Source organism: Callorhinus ursinus, unplaced genomic scaffold (assembly GCF_003265705.2).
Source record: "Callorhinus ursinus isolate GAN/ISIS: 27379988/994484 unplaced genomic scaffold, GSC_fseal_2.0 scaffold25, whole genome shotgun sequence".
In the NCBI taxonomy this organism is placed as follows: domain Eukaryota; kingdom Metazoa; phylum Chordata; class Mammalia; order Carnivora; family Otariidae; genus Callorhinus; species Callorhinus ursinus.
Genome location: NW_027397087.1, coordinates 32467640 through 32493657, shown reverse-complemented (window position 1 = coordinate 32493657; position 26018 = coordinate 32467640). Strand labels below are relative to the sequence as shown.

Sequence of the window (26018 nt, the reverse complement as noted above, 5' to 3'; positions counted from 1 at the left end):
ATTTCAACACAGGTTATCCCTTCCCCTATCTCCATAAAACTTTTACATAGCAGCTGATTAATTTTTTGGACAGAAGGAAGGCAAGGCCTTATCTGCTTTCCCCCGTCTGCCCAGAACCTGCCCCACCCCCAAGCAGGTCTCAGGCCACACAGTAAGCTACAGAGCCGTCCCGTCACAAATCCCACAGCGTCAGGCGGGTGATGCCCAAACCAGTGCTCCAGGCAGCTTAGGGGATGGCACAGTTTATTTTTCAATTTCTGCATTTCAAAATGGGGCATTCCCATGATGTGCTTCTGAGTGTTTCTAGGAATTCCATGTAAAGGAAATTAAGAGAGATTAATACGCATTTCTGGATAATGGCTCTATATTATTGATGAGCTCAGGATTCCAGGGTTCAACCGATATATATGCTTTTTCCAACATGGCATGCTTTGGAAATAAAACGTCTGCAGGGTAAAAATAGTTTTTAAAAGCTACAGAATATTATATAAGCATTTTAAATAAATAGAAACAGTGTTAATAAAATTTTTAAAATCAAGGGAAAAAAAATCTCTTCCTCACATATTTTTCCATGGAGTATAAACCGTATGAGACATTTTTATTAAGAGGTAACATATTACACTTAGTCAAAAAGGTGATAAAGCTTGACATTTATATTAAGGAATATTTCTTGGCTTCACTTTAGTGCAGTCATCAGATGGATCATGGGGGGGAGGGGAAGGGGACAGTGCACAACCATTTTGGTTTAGCAAGGACTCCCGATTGCACCATTTCGAGGCACCACAGGAACGAAGGGTTCATTTTCCACCACTGAATGTGACTCTAAAGGGTGATGAAATGGAATTCGGTGGACGAGGGGAAGGAATGTAGAGGTAGTTATAAGAAAGTTCCAGAATGTCCAGAACAGTTTCTGGCTAGTCCTGTCTCCTGCTTTGTGGTGGTCATTGCTATGCTCCCAATTTCCTTCTCTCTCTCCGTCTCCTTCTCTATGCTAGGGCAAGGGAGAGCGCAGGAGGGCAGTGGAGCAACGAGGCAGTCCATGGCCACCTGGGTGCTGCTGAGTGGGGAAGAGGCAGGTGGATGATGTGAAAGGGGGAACCTTGTTCTACTGAGGGGGAAAAGGCAGAGGGCTGGCAAAGAAAATGCCTGTTTCCTCAGGTGTAAAATGACCCGGGGTTGCCTGGAGGCTATGAGGGCCCGTTTGATCTGAATCCTGTGGTTCTTCCCAGTTCTTTAATGGTTCAAGTGGGCCTAATGGAACCCTGTTTTCATAGTCTTTCAAACATCAAAATTCACTGAAATGGACACCAGTATTGTGTTTAACATATAACCAAAGATAAAAGTTATTTACTGAAAACCCGATGAATTAATAAACTATGCTGCTTCCACTAAGTGACAGACAGTTTTATGGGTAACTTGAGGTTACATTAATAAAAATAAGCTTCATATGTCTGTTCAATAGGGGCTATAAAGCTGTATTTCTTAAAAAAAAATTTGATAGCAACAGTATCTGTGCTCGAAGTAGTAGCCCGATTCTCAGCAGTTTATTAAAACAGGAAAAAGCCTCTAAAGTACATTTACGACCCTTTGTGTAAATAACGTTTACATAATTTAAACAATTTCTTCAGCTTTGCTGCCCCATCTGCCCAAGGCCCCGAAGTCCCTCCCGTCTCCAAGAGGAAGCAGGGAGAGCCATAAGGTCTCACGGAGCCGCAGAGTTAATGGCATGTATCATTTACATTGAGGGCATGGCATGTTTGCAAACGGGCTCACCACTGAGTGATGAAATGTACAAATGGCTCGGAGAACTCTCCAACCGGAAGGACGGGCGAATCCTGGGATGGAGGAAAAACAAGTCACCAAAAGTCACAACAATTCCTTTTCTTCCTTTATATGCACCCCCCCACACAACGCCCCCCAAGGAGCAGGGTAAAGATGAATCTATAGCAAGGATTCACCACCATGTGGAAAGGAAAATAAGGCCTCATCCAATTAAAAGGGCTGTCTACACCCTCTCCATGTTTACGTAAAAATGCCAAATTTAAAGCCACACACATTTTACAATGGTGAGAAACACGAGAGCCAAGAGGGAGGGGAGGTGAAAACAGGACAGTCATAGCCACAGGGTAGGAAAGAAGGTAGGAAAGTGTAAATGAGAAATTAACGATTATTTAAGTAACACACAAATGGTCTTGTAATTAACAAAGAGCTGTGAAATTATTCTTGTGTTGACCTTTGTTTCTTTTACTGGATTTGCTATTTATTTACACTTTCCTTTTTATTTACATTTGTTTGTAGATTCAAGTGCTCTTAACTGCTTGCTGAACATTTGGGTCAGGTTTGTTTTGTTTTTGTTTTTTATTTTAATAGAAAGAATTTTATAGGGGCAGCTGTTTCCTGAAAAGGAATTTTAGCCTGTTTGCCAGTCTGGGCAAACTTGTCATGTGAGAAAGGCAGTGAATTAAGGACACAATGAAAAACTCCCACCTTGACCACCAAACAGAACTGGGGTGGAGGTGGGAGCCACTTAAAGGAGCAGGAAACAACGCGGCCACAAATGACAACCACTGAGTAACACAGGGAGCAAACCCCATTACCATTTGCAAAGGAAGGCTTTAAGAATTTAGGAGTTTTTCCAAGAATGACAGAGAGCGCCACTGTGTTTATAGTGTAGTGGCTCAGGATGTAATGAAATTACACTGCAGAGTACTTTAACAGTCATCTCATTAGACCTCCAGTTGGAACAAGACAGCCACATAACGTAGGCAGCTGCAAATGACTCCATTCCCATCTATTCTCATTTGCTATTAAAAATACCTTTCGGCGGCTTTTTTCCTCTCTGACATCCCTACACAAAGTGCCCTGCAAAGTATGATACATGCACCTATTTAAATTAACAAAGGAATGACTTATTTTAATCTCACTGTGCTTTGGAGTGCTTTGGCCATTTGGATGAGCAATATATCATTACATACAACCTTCCAGCGCTGCAGGCAAGAAACTCAGAGCATGCAGCATTTGGTGGGAGCCAAACAATTTCTCTAGCACACAACTGTGTCAAATGCATGCATGTATTCATTATTGAGAACGAGAGGAAATAGCTTTGATGTAGTGGAAAAAAGAAGATGATAAAAGCACCTCTGCAATATGCGTGTCATTATCAATGGTGGCAGATAGATACAATTGCACAGCCTCCTATGTGATTAGTAAATATACATATAATTGCTGTGGCCAATTATCAGAAAAATGAGATCGGTAATTACAAGACAGAAAATTAACTAGAACTCTTATTAAGGCTTTGTTTCCAATTCAAACAATTGGAAACTGCTGGAAAATACAATTAAATCAAAAGGAACTGAGGTGGTCAGAGCAGCCAAAAAAAAAAAAAAAAAAAAATCCCAAAGAGGTTAAAAGAAACGGAATGTGAACAAAATGATCCTTAGATTTTGCCTATCTGTCCTCTTTGAATGTACTCTATTCATCTAGAGCAGGAGAAGATTAGTAATCATACACTTAAAATTCTCATCAGTAGAGAAAGGCTTCCAAGAAGAAAGGAAAACAAAGGGAAATGGGAGTGAAATAAAATCTTGCGAAGTTCAAAGGATTACATGCAGGCATTACACAGAGAGGACATGAAAAACAGGGGGCTGATGAAACCGTCCACTCAGAAGAAACAGGCACGCGATAATATGACAAGTCTTCGATAAAGGTACTATAAAATGGTCACAGAAGTCCCATTGGTTTGAAGAGCAAAAATAAAACATGATATCAATTTCAGCCCAGCCTGTTTTGGGAAAGCCATATATATATCACTGTGCCTGCAAGATTCTACAAGGCCCAGTTCAAAAAAAATGACATTTCACTGTCTCAGAAACTATTAGTAAAAAAATGGTTCAAAGTCTGAGGTGCCAAAACTATGGACTCTGATCAAGTAGTTAGTCCTCCAAGTCATCATTTCCGAAATTCTTTTGGAGGCTCTAGTACTGGAAGTGTCTGAGTAGTAGTTGATTTAAAATGCAATGTTTAGGAAGATAAAAGCCTACTGCCTTAATGTGGCTGAATATTTACTAAGACGGTTAAAATTCTGGACCGGTTTTCTACAAAGATCCTAGTATAAAACATGATGCTAATGTGGGCCTCATTTCAAAGTATGATACCAAGAGTAAATTAATGAATTATAGACTAGGCAACTTGATGAAGATGTCATTTTAACATGGATGAGAAACAAAACGAGGGAATGTGACATCTTTGCATGGGTAGTTAATTTTATTTAAGACCTGATATTGTAGCCTGTTAAGTTCCTCATAATATAAAACTAAGGAACACTGGGTGGTACCCATGAATAATTTATTTCACTTGTGAAAATGCCAGCCCAAGTCGACTTTACAGAACCGCAGAGAGTGGAGTGTCATCTCAGGGGTGCCTGGAAAGAATCACTCATCGGAGATGTGGGGGAAATTCTAATCTTACATGCATAATGCCAGATATTTCTTTTCCTTTTAAAATCCGTGTCTCTTGCATACCTCAAAGGAAATTTTCTGAGACACAGAAGACTGAGTGGCGGGGGGCAAGGGGGGAGGTGGTCAGAATGTCATGCACAAACATGGGGCGGAGGGGTGAGCAAAGGAGTCCTCTGAGAGCCTCCCACTCCACAAAAGCACGCAGGCTGTTAACACTCCAAAAGAAAGCAAATGAAGAGACCTGATGGTGTTCACCACACTGGGAGGATTTTAAAGAATACTTTTCTCATTTTTAAGCAAGTAAAATCAGAAATTTGTTTAGAAGAGCATTGTAGAACACCTCCGAGAACCTGCCTGATTCTTGATGGAATTCAAATCTGCGCAAAGGAGGGAGGGAGGCTGAGTGGAGCTGTCCCAGTTTCCCCTGCAGCTCCCAGGGAGGGGGAAGCATCCAGTCACCGCTGGGTTAGAGGGAGCCTGAGGACTGTGTCAAGGGGTTCAGGGAAGATGAACAAATACATTTCAAAAATATGAACACGAGCTGGAGAAGCAGTTGCACTAATAACTCTCAGGCCTGGCTGAAACCGACTCTCAATTGTTAATAAAAGTCACTCTTTTTAAGACCCTGGGTGCCATACTTCACCTTAAGGGCTTTTTTTGGGGATGCTTTTCTGTTGAACTTTCTAAGCGCAGAGGTATGGAATGAAACAGTGGACACAACCTTAACCAGAAGCCTTAACCTGAGATTCTAGTCCCAAATCAACTTTAGAGTCCTGCTAAAGGGACACAAGCTGGATCTTGTTATCGAGCCGGCAACTGTTATATAAAAACAGCTGCCGTAAACCATTTCAGTAAGCAATTCTGGTCATCAAGGAGGACAGTCTCCAAGTCTCAGAGGTTTCAGTAACTACCTGGTCAGCCCCTTTTGCTAAACAACTGGAACACAAGCACGTGGCATGCTAGAGAACAGCGAAGGACAATGGGAAAAAAGTTTGAGTGATGCCTTTGCCTTGTGAATAATGAACAGTTCAGGAAGGTCAACCCATTACAACTGAAACTGTTTAATTATTAATTATGCACAATCTATGAGCAAAAGGACAAGTTCAGAATGTTTAATGTATGCTAACTTCAACTGGACTCTCTCTGGGTATTTTGTTATTAGCACTTGTCAGCAAGGTACTCAGGCATAAAAAAAGGCAAGCAGCAGAAAATCTGAGTGTGTGTGTGTGTGTGTGTGTGTGTGTGTGTGTGTGTGTACCTACACACTCAAAGAGCAGGGGAGGGGAGGAGGGAGAAGGAGGGCTGATTCCAATCACTGCTAGTTCACTTGCAGACTAACTATGCCAATAAGCACACTTCGTGACCTCGAGAGCAGGCAGATAGGTTGGGTACTCCAGACACAGAAAATATAGATGAGGCAAATGCTTTTGAAATCAGTTCCTTAAAAGAGAGATCATTATTTCAAAGGCATAGTTTTTTTGTTTTAAACTATGATGTTTCTTGGCTTTGGAAAGACCCAGGACAATGTTTGTGCATGTACGTGTGCCCCCATGTGCACACACATGCATGAGTGCATGGAAAATGGGTAGAATCTGAATTCAGCAGATTATATCAATGTCAATTTCCTGGTTGTGTTACTGTACTATACTTATAAGCTATTAACACTGGGGGAAACTGGGTGAAGGGTAAACAGGCTCTCTCCATGGTATTATTATTTTTAATTATTACTGTTTTTTTTTTTTAGAGAGGGAGAGGGGAGGGACAGAGGGAGAGGGAGAGAATCTTAAGCAAGCTTCACGCCCAGTGTGGAGTCTGATGCGGGGCTCGATCTCACGACCCTGAGATCCTGATCTGAGCCACAATCAAGAGTCAGATGTTTAACCGACTGAGCCACACAGGCGCCCCTCTCCATATTATTTCTTACAAGTGCATATGAATCTCAAATGATGTTGAAATAGAAAGTTTAAAAAGAAAAAGGTAAGGAACTATTTTTAAAAACTCTGATGAGGTCCAGATTCTTGGCGAGCTTAGATTCGTGTAAGGGGAAAGGCTCGTATAACTACTCGATGGGAAAAAGTTAAGGGAACTTTGCCTGAGAAAATATACCTGCGTATTTAACGTTTGCCTTTAATTCCTAATTACAGATAATAACGAAACCTGACAAGGATATGGTAGTTAATTCAAACATTGATAGGGCATAGACATAAAGTGCTCTATAATAGAGATGATAGTCATTCATTGCTTATTTACTGGTTTGTTCATTCAGTAATTTTCTTGACCACCTACCATGCCAAAGGCTCTGAGCCTGGCATTGTGGGATGACTAATAATTAATCCATAACCTTAAAGAATTTGTGTACTATTCAGGGGGACGAGATGTGTACCACTAATAAACAGCCCTGCAAGATGGAGGAAATGGCCAAGAGCTGGGCATTCGGGCTGTACTGGGGGGCACCATGGTTGGCTGGTACACATGAGTTCATGAAGAAGTGACAGAGAACAGACTGAGTCTGGAGGGCTGTAAGAGACCTCCTGTGCCCTCCTGCCTTCTTCCTTCCTCACTTCCAGAGAGCACCTGGGGCGGGGGGTGGGGAGAAGCTACCCTGAACATTTTCATCTATGTCCTGTTCCCTTCTCTTTGTGCAAAACAGAAATTCCTTCAAACCAAGATTTTATACTTACTAGCAGTAAAAGAAGGAAGACAGAAGAAGGGCAACTTCTCAAAAATCTCAAGGTGTTGGCCACACTGGCGAATTCTAAAGGTCAGTTGTGATGTGGTTAGATTAAACCAGCCTGGCAAGTTAAATAGAATATGGCAAGCCTTCTAACATTTTTTAATAGCTTATTTCCAGATTTCATGGTGTCAAGCCATCAAGTCAAAAGGTAGTTAAAATCAGAGAATCACCTAGAGTCTGATCAGTATCGAGTTAATGTGCTAACATTTTAAAAATAAAATTTCTAATTCAAGTCTAATGTTCCTTTGGCCTGGCCCAAGGATTTTGGTTCCCACACACTGGGATTCACACTAATTGCCACAGCTCTTTTAGACTGCTCCACTTTTGTCCACAGTGTTGGGATCAAAGGTCGTTTGTAATGTCAGGCAGAACAGCATTTTGCCTTGTTAGACCCCAAACTGGTTTTTGATTCTCCACTGTTCACTACCTTAAAATAGCACTTTTGTGAGACAACTGCAGAATCCATAGGACAAATCTCCTCTTGACTGAGGAGGAAACCTGGTTAGTTGGGGGAAAAAAAAGGAAAAATACACACACACACACACACACACACACACAAACTGTACCCTCCTCTTTAAAGATCTCCACAGAGGAGTGCCTGGGTGGCTCATTCATTAAGTGTCTGCTTTCGGCTCAGGTCATGGTCCCGGGGTCCTGGGATCGAGCCCCACATCGGGCTCCCTGCTCAGCGGGAAGCCTGCTTCTCCCTCTCCCACTCTCCCTGCTTGTGTTCCCTCTCTCGCTGTGTCTTTCTCTGTCAAATAAACAAATCTTTAAAAAAAAAAAAGATCTCCATAGAAACTAATCTACAAACCAAAACTCTATCTGTCCAAAGTGCAATCCAATGGTAGATGTTGGGAAATTAGCTCAGTTTTAATATTTTGAAGGTCCTCAGTGTTTCCAACTGTAGGTTGCTGCTCTAACAGACTGTAGTGGGGGTGGGGTGGATGGGGAGAAGGCCGTCACATCTTGTCAGAGAGAGAAAGGTGGGAACTAGATGGACAGGTGCTCCAGGTCAGCCAGAGAATGCGACAACAGCCCAGCTTAAGATATAAGTGAACCATAATTACACATCAGAGTTGTACAAGTTCAGACAGTGCTTCTTAAATCACTTACTTAAAAATGTGGTTCCTCTGTGAGGAAACGATCAGTATTGTGACATTATGTTTATTTTTGATTTCACAATGCAGACAGAACTGACTGAATCTTTGGGGTGTTAGGAGGGACAGTGCTGGGAATGAGGCTGTGAATTTAGGAAGGCTTGCAGATGGATGTCATCAGAAAAGAAATCCTTTGACCCTCCTCAGCTGGAGACCAGAAAGCCCTCCTTTTACTCATCCCACTCCACATCAAGCCCTGAGCAAAGAAAGTGAAAGATGATTCAATTTCCACACTGGGTCACCCCGTACTCTGGGTTGCCAGATGTGACAAATTACATGTGTGGGCACTTTGGTTTGAAGTTCTGTCCACTGGGTCTGGGCTGACAGTAGCAGCTCATTTAACTTGTCTCAGAAGGACCTGGAACCAGGGGCAAAAGGCCTGAATTTTTGCCACTTAAACACCCACCTGACCTATAAACCCTTAAATTAAAGGAGAACCAGCTGTTAGCCAAATGAATATCACAACCAGATGGCTTATAAAAGAACACAAAATATAAACGAACAGGTCTAAAGGAATCTGTCTGTAGGTAATTGGGACTACAGATTTCTATGAAGAGTTTTCCTGTTTTTTTCTCCTAAACATGTAGAAGTTCTTTAGTACTGAGATAAAGAGAAGAGGAAAAAAAAACTTTGGTATCATTAATACCAAAACTAACCCAGCATTTAGTCTATAATTTGTTGGTCAGATTTATATTTACTCAGAGATTTTCTAGACCTATGGCAAAGATCTTGGTGTTTTATTAAATTCCTTGAAAAGAGGTAGAGAACTGGAACGTGGATTAATCTTTGAAACCATATTTACAGTTGCTTTCTCTCTGAAGCTAATGAACAACACATTTTTTTCTCTTTTTGTTTTAGGTCACTTATTGGTCATAGGCTATAGGTCACAGTATCATTTAGAGGTGTCCATATGAACAGGACACACACACACACACACACACACACACACACTTGCACACTAACATCCACATATACCTCCCTTTTTCATGGTGTGGGTAGAACAGCAAAAACACGCCTGTCTCATACCAAAGGGATTGCATTTACAAAAGTAAAACCTGTTATTGTCCTCTCTGTAGCCTCCCAATGCATTTCCATTGCTTTTCCATAAAACACTGCTGCAAATAATCAAGCATGACCATTGACATCCACAAGATTGAGTTTTAGGAACCATTAAATGAGCTCACCCTCGTGGGAAGCCTCCTGCTCAGGCTGGTCTAAAGGTAATTATTCAGCAATTCCTACCTGTGGTTTTACCTTGTCCCTATATAGTGTTTGAATTTCATATGCTGGTAAGGTCAATTTTTTTTCCTCAGGAAAAGTCCAGCTACACATGTTTGATCCAGGACTTAAATTATAATGTTAATATACACACTTCACCAGGTTCTATGTGCAGAAGTGCTGATTAAAAGCCATCTTAGATTAAAGGGAGATCATAAACTATATTAAACAAAAACGAAAGAGGAAAAATCTCAGGGAGAATAATAACCCTTAAGAGATTCCCAAATGAAAGGAATTACTCCTCCTCTTTCCATAGGTAAGGTGTTAACACGGAGATATCTGAACTACATGCACACACCATTCAAGGGCAAGAACCTGGCAGGTCCGTGTCCTGAAAAATCAACAAGCCATAACACTATCAAGTCAGACTCTGAGAACTCACTGAAATCCAAAGACCACATCGTCACACTGTATGTCCTCCTGATGTTCACTCGACTGTTAGTTAAAATAATTACCACCATTTGCCACCTGCACTGCAAGCTACGGAGAAGGGGAAAAACAGAACTTCCTGGGGCTGCATGGTGCAGGAGTGCGGGTGGTATTTGCTTACCTATTTTTATAAATAAATTCAGAGGTGATGTGAGCTGTGACTCAAAGGCTGAAAATTATATGTGAAATTGTGCTCTACCTGGTTCCAAGCAATAAACTCGGAGAGAAGGGAATTTAAAGCTGGGTAAAGAAGATCGCGCATCAGTTTAAAATTAGTCAATATGAGAGGAACAAAGAGAGGGAGACCGGGAGGGAAGAAGGGGGAGGAAGTGAAAAAAAAATAGAACTACATACTGTGAAATGAACAAGTTCAGTTAGAGTGTTCATCAGGATTTGGAAAATCATAATGCCATCTGCTACTCTGGACCTCAGAACATCAGGGATCTCGTGGGCCCAGACGCTTCCATTTCCAGGAGGAAGGAAGGAACTCATACTCCCTGGAACGTTGCCTCCGTTCTGGAATGGAGGCAACACCCCAGCCGACCAGTTTGGAATCTCTTTTGAGAACATTTGCACTGTTCACATATGCGTTTTCCCCGGTTTAGGGAAAATGAACGGCAGGCAAAATGATTACAGCAACTCGTCAGTGAGGCGGAGCGGTGCCCCAGCCCGAGCTGCTGGGTAGCTGACCCTGGCATCCAGCTTGGGCTCAGGGTGTGTAGGTCCCATCATGGTGGATTAAATGAGCATTGTCCTACGGCTGGATAAGACTTCACAATAGAGCAACACATGTTAAATGACAGCAGCCAAAATTGGCCCCACCAGGCAACTGCCCATTCACAGAACACTATTCATAGGCCTCCACCACCAAGAAATTAATTCATTAATAATACATCAGGCTTCATGGACAATTCAAAGAAAACAACACAAAGCTACTTGTTCAATGACTGCCTAAGGATGCAAAATTTTTCCTGGTTAAAAAAACAAACAAACAAAACCCAAATCTAATTGACTTGCTGAAATCTAAATCATAGTGATGTTTATGCTAATATTTTGGTTAGTAAACAAAAAGAAATGGAGAAAGTCTATCTACTGAATTCACTTAGTGCCACGAGGAAATAATAAAAATACAGATTTTTCTTCAGCATTAGCTAATAAAATCTGAATTTATATAACTGTGTATTTAAAAATTATTTTTTTTTCCATTTAAATGACTTTGTACATCCTTCAGACTATTAGGAAAAATTCTGCTTTTAACTTGTTTCTTCTGTTACATTTTTTAAACTCACTTTCTTTCTCCTCTCTCCCGACAACTCATAAATATGAATTAAATATAATTATAAATGAACAGAACATTAACTTTTGGATTACTGCTGTGTTTTGGTAGAATGTTAATGTCATTTCTAAAGAAACAGTTATTACCAATAGAAAAAGTAATTACTAAAGGAATCATGGCCTTAATGCTAACCTATTTTCAATCTCCAAACCAGTCAAACTGCATGAATTTAAACATGCTGGACTTTCAAAGGAGATATTAGATTTCTAAACGCTGCCTTACATAAAAGAGGAGTATCAGTTTTCAGGGTCCCAATTATATATTCCCAACACTACGGGACACAGGTCTAGTTCACAATGTCACTGGAGGACAAGACTATTGTGTATCCACTTGTATTAACTTACCAAGTTTCTAATGCCTCGGTCATTAACTCATACAAGTTACAAGCATCATGGAATTGTGTACCAACACTCATGTACTTGAGTGCTAAGAGTGTTAGCCACTGCGGTCAGAAGCTCGGGCCTGCACAGGTCGTCAGAGAGCTCAGGCCAGGGAGTCTTGTCTCAGGGTAAACTGCCCACAGTTTTGTGTCCTGAAAGGAACAGGCCAGCCTTTGGATGCTGGGAGCAGGAGAGATGGGCATATTCTTTTTACTTTTTGCTAACTTCAGAAGCCAGAATTATGGCAAAGTCCCCCAGGCAAAAGAAAAAAAAAGAACAGATATTATTTCCTCTGGGGTTGGCTAATACCACTTTTTGAATTCCAGGGAGGTTTCTTTAGGAAACCATTTTCACCCCCACTGGCCGCCCCCAGAGAGCACCTGCTATGTTCATAGCCCAGTAGCTTCCCACTTAGCCAGCTCCCAGTAACCTGTCTGGGAATGAGTGATTCTGCAAGAATTATTTTTTTTAAGATGACAGAGGGTTTAAGAGCCAAATCTTTTGTATATATAAATCTTTCTAAAAGGAGTCAAGCTCCTTCCTGCCGATTTAAACAGATATGCAGAATAGAATTCAATTTTTTCTTAAAGACCCGGAGTCATTCTTAGAGACAGCGAAACTGAACTGTGTTGCAATAGATCTATGCCCTTGGGGCATGTCTGCAATGCTTTCTAAATTGTTTTCTTTTATAGCTTTTAAAATAATCTCTCCTTTTGGGTGCCTGGGTGGCTCAGTTGGTTAAGCGACTGCCTTCAGCTCAGGTCATGATCCTGGAGTCCTGGGATCGAGTCCCACATCGGGCTCCCTGCTCAGCAGGGAGTCTGCTTCTCCCTCTGACCCTCCTGCTTCTCATGCTCTCTATCCCTCATTCTCTCTCTCAAAAAAAAAAAAAAAAAAAAAAAATTTTCCCTTTTGATGCCAGAATGTTCAGCTGTCACTTTTTGCTTCCATCAAAGTCAGTCATAGGGTAGTAAGTGGAAAGAGCCATACCCTTTGACTGCCACTCAGTTTCCTCATCTGTAAAATGGGAGTGTTAGGGGAAGCAACATGTTTCCTTGGGGAAACATCTTGTAAATCATAGAAGTTAAGCCCTAGACTTCTGAATTTCGATAAAGGACCATGTAAATTAGCTAAGTATCTTCTCATCATATACTCTCTTACTTTTTTTGGATTTGTTTTTCTGCAATCTCGAAAAAACAAGTAGTAAGTTCTTACAATTATGCATACACTTCATTCAACAAATATTTGTAAGTGACCACTGCACATGAGCTGCAGCAGTATGAAGATAGAAATGAAAAGCCTAGGAACTTAGAGTCTAGTTGATAAACTACGTATAATTGGGTCTGGAACAGGAATTAATAATACAGTTTTTTTTTTTTTAAGATTTTATTTATTTGTCAGAGAGAGAGAGAGAGCACAAGCAGGGGGAGCGGCAGACAGAGGGAGAAGCAGGCTCCCCACTGAGCAGGGAGCCTGATGCAGGGCTTGATCCTCGGACTCTGATATCATAATCTGAGCCGAAGGCAGACGCTAACCGACTGAGCCACCCAGGCATCCCTAATAATACAGTTTTCGAATGAGGTTCGTGGTACCATCCTATGAACAGAATGCTAATCATCTTCTTCCCGTAAACATGCCTTTCCCTCTGTGTGACCCATATCAGCGAGGGCCAGACTGCCCAAGCCACGTGCTTCATCTCTGACCCCACCTCTCTACACTCCCCTACATCCAATTACTTGCCAAAGTCAGTTTATTCTATCTCCTAAATACTCTTCAAACATGCTCAGGCTAATTAAAAGCCCTCGTAATCTCCGATCAGAACTATGGCTTCCTAACTGCCCTTCCCAAACATCTTCCACAACCCTGTCAGTGATTTTCCTGAAACAGAAATCTGGTTCTGTTGATCCCATTTAAAACTTTCAGAGCCCTCCCCCGGAAAGTGCCTTCAGGTGCAGTGCATAAAGATCCTCTGAAATGTGGCCCTTGTCTCATCTCTTGATACTTTGCCAAGCACTGCAGCCATGCCAAATTCCGTAGGGGCTTCCGGATCTGAGACTAACTCCTACTGGCCCTTTGGAGTCCCATTCTCTGTAAAAGACCTCTGGTACATTATCATCTCCTCTCTCATCAGCGCTCTTGTCTGCATTTCCCAGCACCTTGTCCACACTTTTATTAGAGGAGTTATATAGATACAAACATCATTGAAAGCCTTATCATATATATTTATGTGAGTGGTTAAAATGAGAATCAGTGTGGTCCTCTGAGAGCTCAGACCAGCAAGTCTCATACCACTTATACTACCTCCAATTTAGTTTAAACTGATCTGTTTATATCTGACTGTTAACTGGTCTGCCTCATGGACTAGAGCAGAAACATTTTAACGGCGGCAACTGCATTGCTATCCCCAATACCTAGCTCTGGGATTAATACAGGTTTACAGAATGATTGTTTCGGATATAATCAGTGGTTTTCATACTATAATCTATGGAACTTTAAGAACTTTTATGAGGATACCAAGGGTGGAGGTAGGGATAGGGTCGAGGTCTAAGCCTCCCACCCTCTGATGAAATTAAAATGGCTTCAGGGCGCTTGGGTGGCTCAGTTGTTAAACGTCTGCCTTCAGCTCAGGTCATGATCCCAGGGTCCTGGGATCGAGCCCCGCATCGGGCTCCCTGCTCAGCAAGAAACCCGCTTCTCCCTCTTCCACTCCCTCTGCTTGTGTTCCCTCTCTCTCTCTGAGTCTCTGTCAAATAAATAAATAAAATCTTAAAAAAAAAAAAAGAAGTTTTGGGGCTCCTGGGTGGCTCAGTCGGTTAAGCGACTGCCTTTGGCTCAGATCATGATCCTGGAGTCCTGGGATCGAGTCCCACATCGGGCTCCCTGCTTGGCAGGGAGTCTGCTTCTCCCTCTGACCCTCTTCCCTCTCGTGCTTTCTATCTCTCATTCTCTCTCTCTCAAATAAATAAAATCTTAAAAAAAAAATGGCTTCAAAGTCCAAAAAAATAAATTTAAGACTTTTCGTGTGCCAAAGAAGACCAAGAAAGTGAAACGACAATCCATTGGATGGGAGGAGATACTTAGAGTCTTGTATCCAGAATACATAAAGAATTGTTACAACTCAATAATGAGACAAATAATCCAATTTAAAAATGGACAATGGAACTGAACAGACCTTTCTCCAAAGAAGATATTCAAATGGCTAATCAACATATAAATATATGTTGAACATCACTAATTACAAGGGAAGTGCGAACCAGAACCACAAGGAGAGACTGCTTCACATCCACCAGGATGACTATAATTAAAAAAACCCCAGAAAACACAAGTGTTGGCAAGGGTGTGGAGAAATTCGAACCCTCATGAACTGCTGCTGGGAACAGAACATAGCACAGTTGCCATGAAATACAGTTTGGAAGTTCATCAAAAAATTAAACAGAATTTTCCTATGACCCAGCAATTCCACTCCTAGGTACATATACGAGAGAGCTGAAAACATATGTCCATGTAAAAACTTGCACATGGATGTTCATAACATCATTATTTGTAATAGCCAAAAAGCAGAAACAGCCCAGTGTTCATCAACTGATAAATAAACAGAATGTGGAATAGCCATACAATGGAACATTACTTGGCCATAAAGAGGAACAAAATACTGACAAACGGCTACCACATGGAAGTACCCTGAAAACATGTTAAATGAAAGAAACCAAACATACAAAAACCAGATATTATATGAACCAATTTATATGAAATGTCCAAAACAGGGAAATCCACAGGGATAGAAAGCAGATTAATTAGTGGTTGCCAGGGATTGGACGGGACAGAGGAATTATAAGTGACTGCTAACAGGTACTGGGTTTCTTTTTGGAGTGATGGAAATGTTTAGAACTGAGTTGTGTACTTTAAAGGGTGAATTTTACATCATGTAAATTATTATTTCAATAAAAAATTTTTCAAAGAAGAAAAGACAGACAGAAATGAGTTTCTCTAGGCTGGTCTCTGTTCTTAGCTGCTGTGTTATAGGACAGAGGCCCTTTCCTGCTAGATAGCATGGACCTCAGTAGAAGAAAAGACAAACTTAGACCACATTGTTTTGTGTAGGACTAGCCCTGCCAGAAAAATCTGTTTTTTAGTTTACTCCAAGGAGCATTTACTGAGCCCCTGCTTGGACCATTATCTCTACCAGGTGTTGGGACAAATCACTGTGCTGGATGACTTCATGATCTAGTGAAAGACACACTCATGAACTAAATTTGATTCCGTATGATAAAAACTGTAATAAAGCTTTTGTAACCAACGCTATGGTGGATGCTGTCTAGTACTGGGCAGGAGTGTGGTAGGATGGAAGAGTGGGAAGCTAACAGGGACAGCTTCAAAGAGGAGATGACATTTGAGCTGAGCTTTGGAGGATGCTTAGGGCATGGACCAAGTGAAAAGGGAAAGGAGGTCATTCCAAGCAGGGGGAGGGGCACCACCACAGGTGTGAAAGAGTGGGGCAGCTCTGAAGGTCACTGGCTGACCCACAGTGAGGCTGAAAAAAACATGGGTGAGAGTCTCAAATGCCGTGTTAAGGAGTTTAGATATTATCACTGGAAGGTTTGAGAGGTTGAGATCTGTATTTCTTTTTTTTTTCTTTTTAATGTATAAATTGTTTATTTTTATTTTATTATGTTATGTTATCACCATATATTACATCATTAGTTTCTGATGTAGTGTTCCATGATTCATTCTTTGTGCATAACACCCAGTGCTCCATGCAGAATGTGCCCTCTTTAATACCCATCACCAGGCTAACCCATCTTCCCACCCCCTCCCCTCTAGAACCCTCAGTTTGTTTCTCAGAGTCCATAGTCTCTCATGGTTCATCTCCCCCTCCAATTTCTCCCCCCTTCATTTTTCCCTTCCTACTATCTTCTTTTTTTCTAAAAAGATAATTCCATGGAGATGGAGTGGTAGGAGAAAAAAGAGAGAAGAGCTTAGAAGCTTTTTAATAATGTGCTTTCAAAAGCAGACTCTTCCCTCCTTTCCTTCCCCCATTCCCGGTCCTCAATCTTCTCATCCCCTTCTTCATGTGTCACCCTCTACTAGAACAGAGATGTTAGCTGCCTCTTGGTTTGCCCGGTTCATGTCCAAGTGTCTAGCCGTGTGATTAACCTCCACCCTCTTCCGCCAAGTGGGCGCTGGCAATCAAACGCTGTTTTCTTTTAGCACTGGACATATTTGCTGGCATTTCTAGAAACTATTAGATGAGCCTCATCTAAGTAAAGAGTTCTTGTGAGTTCAGGTGTTTGGTGGGGTGGATGACTGTCCCCATTCATAAGGACTCTTTCTTTTTTCTTAAGTAGGCTCCAAGCCCAGTGTGGAGCCCAGACTCATGACCCTGAGATCAAGACGTTGAGCTGAGATCAAGAGCCAGACACTCAACCAACTGAGCCACCAGGTGCCCCTCATAAGGACTCTTTTTAATGCCACTATAATGATGTGCATATGCCAGTCAGGCAGCTAAGTAAAGAGTGGAGGCTCTCATGTCTTCATTCAAATTTATGGTTAAACGAGTCCTAAGAACTCACTGAAGGCACAGACTTCTTATAAATGGAGGTTTGTAATGATGGGCTATTAATTATTATTATTGTTGTTATTATTTTTGGCAACAGTCTGTTCCCATCTTAAGCTTTACTTTACTCTTTATGGACAACCCCATAGCAACATCCCCCCCGCCTCCAATTCTTGCCTATCACTCAGCTGGCCATTTGTTCCCATCTTCCTTCCCGCATCCCCAATGTGGCCTTCTTGTCCAGCCCCCTTTCCTAGCCACAGACCTTACAAGGAAAAACATTACCTCCCCTACTTCCCACCTTTTAGGCACACAAGTCTCCTTTTAAGCTGTGGCTTGCCACCACTCTGACTCTTGGCCTGTTGCAGTGATTCTACTTCCTTGATGGTATCCTTTGACACACAAACACTTACATTTTGATGAAGTACAATTTTTTTCCTTGCTTATGCTCTTGGGTGTCATATTTAAGAAACTGTGACCTAAAATCACGGTCATGAAGATTTACATCTATGCTTCCTTTTAGGAGTTTCATAGTTTTAGCTCTTACATGTAGGTCTTTGAACTCTTTTGAATTAATTTTTATGTATGATGTGATCGGGAGGGGTCAACATTCATGCTTTTGCATGTGGATATCCAACTGTCCCAGCATCGTTTGTTGAAAAAATGATTCTTTCACCATTGAATGGTCTTGGCGTCCTGGCTGGAAAACAACTGAGCATGGATATATGGGTTTATCTCTGGACTCTCAGTTCTATTCCATGTCTGTCCTTACGCTATCTTGTCCTACACTATCTTGTTTATGGCAATTTTGGGGTTTGAGGTCAGGAGGCATGAATCCTCCAACTCTCTCTTTTTTTCCCCCAAGACTGTTTTGGCTATTCCAAGTTCCTTGCATTTCCCTATGCATTTTGGGATCAGTTCATCCATTTCTGCAATAGCCCACTGGGATTTTGACAGATACTGTACTGAATCTGCATATCAATTGGAGGGTACTGCCACCTTAACAATATTAAGTCTTCCATTCCCTGAACATGGGATGTCTTTCCATTTATTTAGGTCTTAAATTTCTTTCAATAATGTAGTTTTCCACTTTCATTAAATATCTTCCTAAGTCTTTTATTCTGATTCTTTTGATAACTTGAATTGTTTTAATTTCATTTTGAATTACAAGTGTACAGAAATACAATTGATTTTGGGGCACCTGGGTGGCTCAGTTAGTTGAGCATCTGACTCTTGGTTTCGGCTCAAGTCATGATCTCATGGGTCATGAGATCAAGCCTGGCACTGGGTTCCACACTCAGGAGGGAGTCTTCTTGAAGATTCTCTCCTTCTGCCCCTCCCTCAATCATGTGCAGTGCTCTCGTTCTAAAATAAATAAATCTAAAAAAAAAGAAATATAATTGATTTTTATGTGTTCTTGTATCCTACAACCCTGCTGAACTCATTTATCAACAGTTTTTGTGTCTGTATTTTCTAGTGTTTTCTATATATAATATCACGTCATCTATAATACAGTTTTGCTTCTTCCTCTTCAACCTGGATGCCTTTTCTTTTTCTTGACTAATTTTCCTGTGTAGAGTCTCTATACAAAGTCAAATAGTAGTGGTGAGAGTGAACATCTTTGTCTTTTCCTGATCTTAGTTGGGGGTGAGGGGGGGGTTAATTATTTTAGTCTTTTACCATGAAGTATGATGTTAGCTGTGGGGCTTTAGTAGATGTTCTTTATCAGGTTGTTGAAGTCTCCTTCTCTTCCAACTTTGTTGAGTGTTTTTTTGTGTTTTTTTTTTTTATCAAGAAAGGGTGGTAGATTTTTGTTAAATGCTTTTTCTGTGTCTACTGAGATGATCATGGGATTTTTGTTTTTTATTCTAATATGGTGTATTATATTGACTGATTTTCATTGGGCCAAACTTGCATTTCTGGGATAAATCCCACTTGATCAATATGTATAATTTTATATGCTGCTGGATTCAGTTTGTTGGTATTTTCTTGAAAATTTTTGAATCTATATTGATAAGAGAAATTGGTCTATAGTTTTCTTGTGAAGTCTGTTTGGCTTTGGAATCAGGATATTACTGGCCTCCTAGAAGAAGTTAGGAAATGTTTCCTTCTCTTCTGTTTTTTGGAAGAGTTTGAGAAGGATTGGTGTTAAATCTTCTTTAAACATTTGGTAGAATGCTTCCACCCATGAAATCATATGGTCCTGGGCTTCCCTTTGTGGGAAGTTTTAAAAAATTGTATTTACTTGTAAGTCTACTCAGATTCTGTATTTCTTCCGAAGTCAGTATTGGTAGTTTGTGTTTTCCTAGGAATTTGTCCACTTCATCCAGGTTATCCAATTTGTTGGCATATGATTGTTTGTGTCATTCTCTTATACTCCTTTTTAATTCTGTAGGCTGGCAGTAAGGAGCCTGTTTCCTTCCTAATTTCAGATATTTGAGTCTTCTCCCTCTCTCTCTTTTTGGTCAGTCTAGCTAAAGGTTTGTCCATTTTGCTGATCTTTTCAAAGAACCAACTTTTGGTTTCACTGATATTCTCTATTGTTTTTTTATTCTCTATTCTGTTTATTTCCATTCTAATTTTATTATTTCCTTCCTTCTGCTTGCTTTGACTATGGTTTGCTCTTCTTTTTCTAGTTTCTTCTAGTAGAAGCTTAGGTTATTGATTTGAGATCTTTCTTCCTTTTCAATGCAGGCATTTCCGTCTAAAAACTTCCCCCTGAACATTGCTTTTGCTGCATCCCATGAGTTCTGGTATGCTGTGGTTTCATTTTTGCTCATCTCAAAGTATTTTCTAATTTCCCTTGGGATTTATTCTTTGTCTCATTGGTTTTATATATATATATATATTTATATATATATACACATATATATCTCATTGGTTATATATATATGTATACATATATATCTCATTGGCTATATATATATGTATACATATATATCTCAGTGGTTATATATATGTGTATATATATACACATACACATATATATGTATACATTATATATACACACACACACATATATACATACATATCTATCTATCTATCTATCTATCTATCTATCTATCTATATCTGGCAGTGTACCATTTCTATATATTTGTATTTTCCTTCTGTTTTCTCCCTCCTGAGCCCCTTGGTTCCTTGGCCAGCTGTCCATTTAGTATCCATACTCTGTCTATGCCACTGTCCTCTATCAAAGCCCTGCTCTGCATTCATCTTCTTCAGAAAGCCTTCTTGGAGTAAGCAGAAGGGATAAACTCTCCAGCAGACCCACCCAGATGTTCTACATAGAGTGCTATGCCATGACATTCCTAAGACCTAAGACCAAATCCTTTTTCCTTTCTATTCACAGCAGGGAAGAATAGTCAGTGTATCTCAGAATTACTGAGCTAGCACCTTCAACAATCAAGCCTATTGTTTGTCTACACACCTGGCCCAATTATAGCCCATTACTGACCGCTAAAACTTTGTGCTTCTATTTCAGAATATAAATTTTGGAATTTCACAAGTCTTGTAGTTTTTTAAAAAATTTTTTACTTGAGTACAGTTGACACACAATGTTATATTAATTTCAGGTATACAACACAGTGATTTGACAACTCTATATGTTATGCCATGCTCACCACAAGTGTAGCTACCATCTGTCACCTACAATGCTATCACAGTACCACTGAATATATTTCCTATGCTATAGCTTTCATCCCTGTGACTTATTCACTCCATAACTGGAGGCCTGTACCTTCCACTGCTCTTCACCCATTTTGTCTCCACCACCCCCCTCAAGCTCTGGCAAACACCAGTTTGTTCTCTGTATCGAGGAGTCTGTTTCCACTTTTATTTGTTTTGTTATTTTAGAGTCCACGCATAAGTGAAATCATATAGTATTTGTCTTTTACTGCCTGACTTATTTCACTTAGTATGATACCCTCTAGGTCCATCCATGTTGTCACAAATGGCAAGATCTTATTCTTTTTTATGGCTGAGCAACATTCCACTGTGTGCGCGCACACACACACATACACATCTTCTTTATCTATTCATCTATCAATGGACACTTGGGTTCTTTGATACCTTGGCTATAATAAATGCTGCAATGAACACAGGCGTGCACACACCTTTTCAAATTAGTGTTTTTGTTTTCTTTGGGTAAATATGCAGTAGTGGAATTACTGGATCATATGGTAGTTCTATTTTTAAATTTTTGAGGAAGCCTCACACTGTTTTCCACAGTGGCTGCACCAATTTATATTCCCACCAATAGTGCATGAGGGTTCCCTTTTCTCTATATCCTCACCAATACTTGTTATTTCTTGTCCTTCTTGATTCTAGCCATTCTGACAGGTGTAAGGTGATAGCTCATTGTGGTTTTGATTTGCATTTCCCTGATGATTAGTGATGTTGAGCATCGTTTCATGTGTCTGTTGGCCTTGTAGTTCTAAGAAATCAACACTTTCATGTAGAAGATATTTCTGATCAGGTATAAGCATGACTTAAAAGAATTCAATTTTTACTAGTAAAGTGAATAAACAGAAGTCTAAATCAGGGATTTGCTAATTGTCTTGCTGAGCACCTACAGATGTCACATAGGAATTTATTTTTAGCCATAATATGTCTGAAACATATATATATATATATACACACACACACACACACTGAGAGTAATAATCCATCTTTCTGGTTGTCGTATTTTAGACAATCTGAATATTCCGAAACACACCTGTGAACTTAAAAATGATTCACAATAAGGATTGAAACCATTCTGCCTGACATTTATTTTTTTTCCTTTCCTGACCTGGGAAACTCCTAGTCATCCTTTAAGACCTAGCTTAAATGCCACTTATCCTGAGGGGCCTCTCCTAATCACCCCCAGAACAAACCCTGGGTCCCTGGGTTCTATAGACGCACTCTACACTGAACCACACACTATTCATTTCTGTGTCCGTATCTTTTCCAAGGCTATGAATAACTTAGAGGCAGGCTCAAGGGTGAGGTCCTCACTTCCATCATTGCAATTCCTAGCACTGATGTCTGAGGCCCACTAGTTGACTCCAGCCAGCCTGGGATTTGGTGACCCAGAAATCATTGTTGTATCCCCACCTGCCACACCAATGTGGCCAACGCTTTGTTGCCAGCCAAGCTGGAACCCTAGGCCCTGGAGAGAGTGTTAAATGGCTATGCAGCTTCCTGAGTCCCAGCACGTTATATTGGCTCAGGGTGTGGGACTGTGCTTCTGCCTTTCTACTTTCACTTACACACCTAGTTTGCAGTTGGCCTGGGTACCTTGCCAGAAACCCAGTTTCTTTCTAGGCTTGGAGGCTGTCCTCACCAAGGTCTGCTCAACTTGGGCTATCAAAGAGCAGGAACTTTTGATAACTATCTGCTGAATGAATGCACACAGGCCCACCCATTTTACCTCATTAAAGAGAGGCACAGGCCTCTATCTCTCTTCTCAGATGAACTTTGACCTTACACATACCACTTGGGTTTCTGATTTCATTTGGTACCTGCTAGTTTTACTAGGGTCACTATCAGGAGAGCAAAGACTGAAGACAGATGGTTAGATCACTGGGGCAGCAGGTAGTCACTGTCAAGAACGAAGAGTGACCAAAGAAACCAGAGGTGATTACAAGAGAGAACACAGGAAAGCACCAAGTGGAGCCATGTAAGGCTATTTAGCCTCAGAACAAATGACTTTATACACCTCAAGAGGCCGAAGCATATCACTGAGTGCCAAGGTCAAACACAGGCAAAGGGGCTGGTAAGATTCAGTGAAAAAATAAGGTCAACCCCACACGGTTTTATAGCCCTAGAGGGCATCAATACATCAAAGTTTAGTTCATTATCATGTTAGTTCACTATCAAGTTTAGTTCACATCAAAGTTTAGTTCACTGTCACTAACAAGGACCTGAGTCATCAAGAAAAGGTTGAACGATATTCATTAGACACTGTCAACAGGCTGCTAAAACAGGCTGTTTTAGAAACACTTCTTTCCTAAAATGAAAATTTCTCATTGATGTCAGAGCTTAAAGTGGTAAATCTCAGTTATCTAGACAAGAGGGGCTGTCTTATTCCCCACAGATACTGGATGGCTAGGGCATCATGGCACACATAGACACTTATCACTTAACAACTAATCAAATATTCAAATCACAGGTATTTGGGGCCTAGAGAGGGCCTGATTATATAACAGTTTTAAAATAAGAAGTTCTTTTGAGAGAAGCAAGTCTGAGGCAGTATCACTAAGATATCACTCATATCCTGAGTTAGCCCGATCTAAGCCAGATAAACTCTGCCTACCAAAATTAAACTGGATTGCCCTGATTTCTTTCTTTCTTTTTTTTTTTTTTTAAGATTTTTAGTTATTTGACAGAGAGAGACACAGTGAGCACTGGAACACAAGCAGGGAGAGTGGCAGAGGGAGAAGCAGGCTTCCCGCGGAGCAGGGAACCCAATGTGGGCCTCGATCCCAGGACCCTGGGATTAGGACCTGAGCCGAAGGCAGATGCTGAACGACTGAGCCACCCAGGCGCCCCTGGATTGCCCTGATGTCTGATTGAGCTTCTCTTATTACCTTGACTATCCTCCTAGTTCCTGATCTGCCGTCCAAATTTCATGTTCATGGTTCTTACTCGTGTTTAACATTTGGTGTCTTCTGTCTGGACATCTGGTAGCTAGCTCTGGCTTTGTTCCATGATTTTACTTCCTGACTCCTGCCCTGGCTCTGACATTCACCTTTAGCCACTCCAGGGCTGGCTCCTGCCCACCTGGCCTTGTTTCATTACTTCTTCACTGTGTACCAGGCCATGCAAGAGGTCAAGCTGGGTATCCACATAATAATGAAGTATGTTACCCTGGGCTTTACTTAGCTATTTTATATATGACTCTGAATACATCCACCTTGTTTGAACTAGGCTTCTTTAGGGGTGGTACTTTTTCATCTGACTTATCTCGAACAGAAACAGTACACACTACCACTGGATACACATTTCAAAATGGGGCATATCCCACACTCAAGGAATAACATGGCTCAAATCCTAGCTGGTTATATTCACACAGAAAAGAAGCCCTAAAAGTCAGGTACAAATGAAGACAGATGACTCATAGCCCTCTGGGATCTAAAAGGGGAGATTAGCCCCGAAAGACATTACAGAAGAGGTTCTCAAACCTGAATGTGCAGAGAGCTACCTACCTGGGAAGCTGGTAAAATGTAGATTCCTGGGCTGCACACCTAGAAAGTCTAATTCAGTGATCTGGATCCAAGAATCTGATGGAGTTAGCCCCGAGACCACTCTTTGCAAAACACTGTACCGCAGCAATGAGAAGTCTGACAAACATGGGACAGGCACAGTGATTTACACCCCTCCCCAACCTTTCTTTCTTAGAAGTCCTTACGCCCTTTGCATAAGGCAAGTCATCTGGACAATTGTTTCCTAATACTCATCACTGAATAGCAGCTCAGTTCCGAGATCAATTTATGTTTGTTTTAGTAAAAGCAATGTGAATTTCCCAAGTTTCCATAAAGAAGAATATTTTAATATGTCTTTTGGATAAGTGGGAAGAGGTGTCTAAGTGATATTTTTCTCTCAACTGAGGAAGAAATGCTATAAAGAAAAACATACTGTTGAAGTCATACGCTCTTGTCCTCCCCACATACCTACCTGCCGTAGAACATCTCCTTAGGATAATTTCAAAAGTCTCAGGATGTTGCCCAAATCAAGCAAATAAAAGATTTTCAATTTAATAGCAATCACTGCTACTTTAAATAAGGAATGAAAATATCTATTTGATCCAGAAAAGCTCCCCGGCAATACATATGCTGCTGGTGAGGAATATCTGTACCTGAATGTTCCGATACCCGGGAGCCTGGCAGACCAGCAACAGTAGAGTCCAGAAAACTCGGCAGTTGTGCATTTGACCGGGTAGGCCAAGTTTCCCTGGGCCTGGCCCTAAGAAACCCTGGAGGGGGACCTCAGGAAAATCAGTTTAATTGGGAGGGTTCTGATGGGGACAGGATGCTTTTGGAATCTAAGATGACAGAAGATACTGATGAGCTATTAGATCCAGGGGGCCTGTCTGATATTTGAGATAATGCAACCTCCATTTGTTTCAGGATGATGCCTTCATTTTTGTACTAACATGGTTTATGGCTTGCAGGGGATATATGGACTGGTGGATGTAACCATTAAGGATGTTAGAGCCCCATTCTTACTATTATTGTGGTATGTGTGCGCGTTTGTTTTTTTCCTAGGAGGATCTTTATTTTTTCTCCCAAATCTCATAACTGGTTATACAGATGTTTAATTGAGAGGAATAATTATGAATTACGATTTGTTTTTTTCTTTCAAACTTTCCTATCTGAATCATTATCGCCTTCATTACAAGTGTTTTAAATAGTGTAAAATTAAAGTTTAAAAAATAAACATTGCTGGTAGGCAAGCCCAAGCCCAGAAAAAATCAGTTTTTAAAAAACATTAATGGTTCCTCATTGAGAGCTTCGTGCACTATAAGCCTTATGTTCTGCTAATTTAGAGAAAAACAGAATTTAAACTCAGAATAAGGAGTAGAAAAAGTAGATTGAGAAAGAAGCGCAGGTAGATTAATTCCATGAAGGCAAAGGGACAATGGAACTCAATGGATACAGATGATCAGAGGAAGGATGACTTAAAATGTGAGGATTCTTGTTAAAAG

The 26018-nt window shown here is 40.8% G+C and overlaps 1 protein-coding gene across 9 annotated transcripts in view; it reads right to left on the bottom strand.

Annotated features, from left to right (window-relative positions):
• MAP2K5 (mitogen-activated protein kinase kinase 5) overlaps window positions 1–26018 on the bottom strand; it is a 247064-nt gene that overhangs the window by 38071 nt on the left and 182975 nt on the right. For 6 of the 9 annotated variants that reach the window (XM_073877255.1, XM_073877256.1, XM_073877257.1 and 3 more), the window contains one exon: window positions 1774–1835. The exons of the other annotated variants lie outside the window; for them this stretch is intronic. In XM_073877255.1, coding sequence (XP_073733356.1) covers window positions 1774–1835 — 62 coding nt within the window. The remainder of the gene's footprint in view (window positions 1–1773; window positions 1836–26018) is intronic. 9 annotated transcript variants of the gene reach the window in all.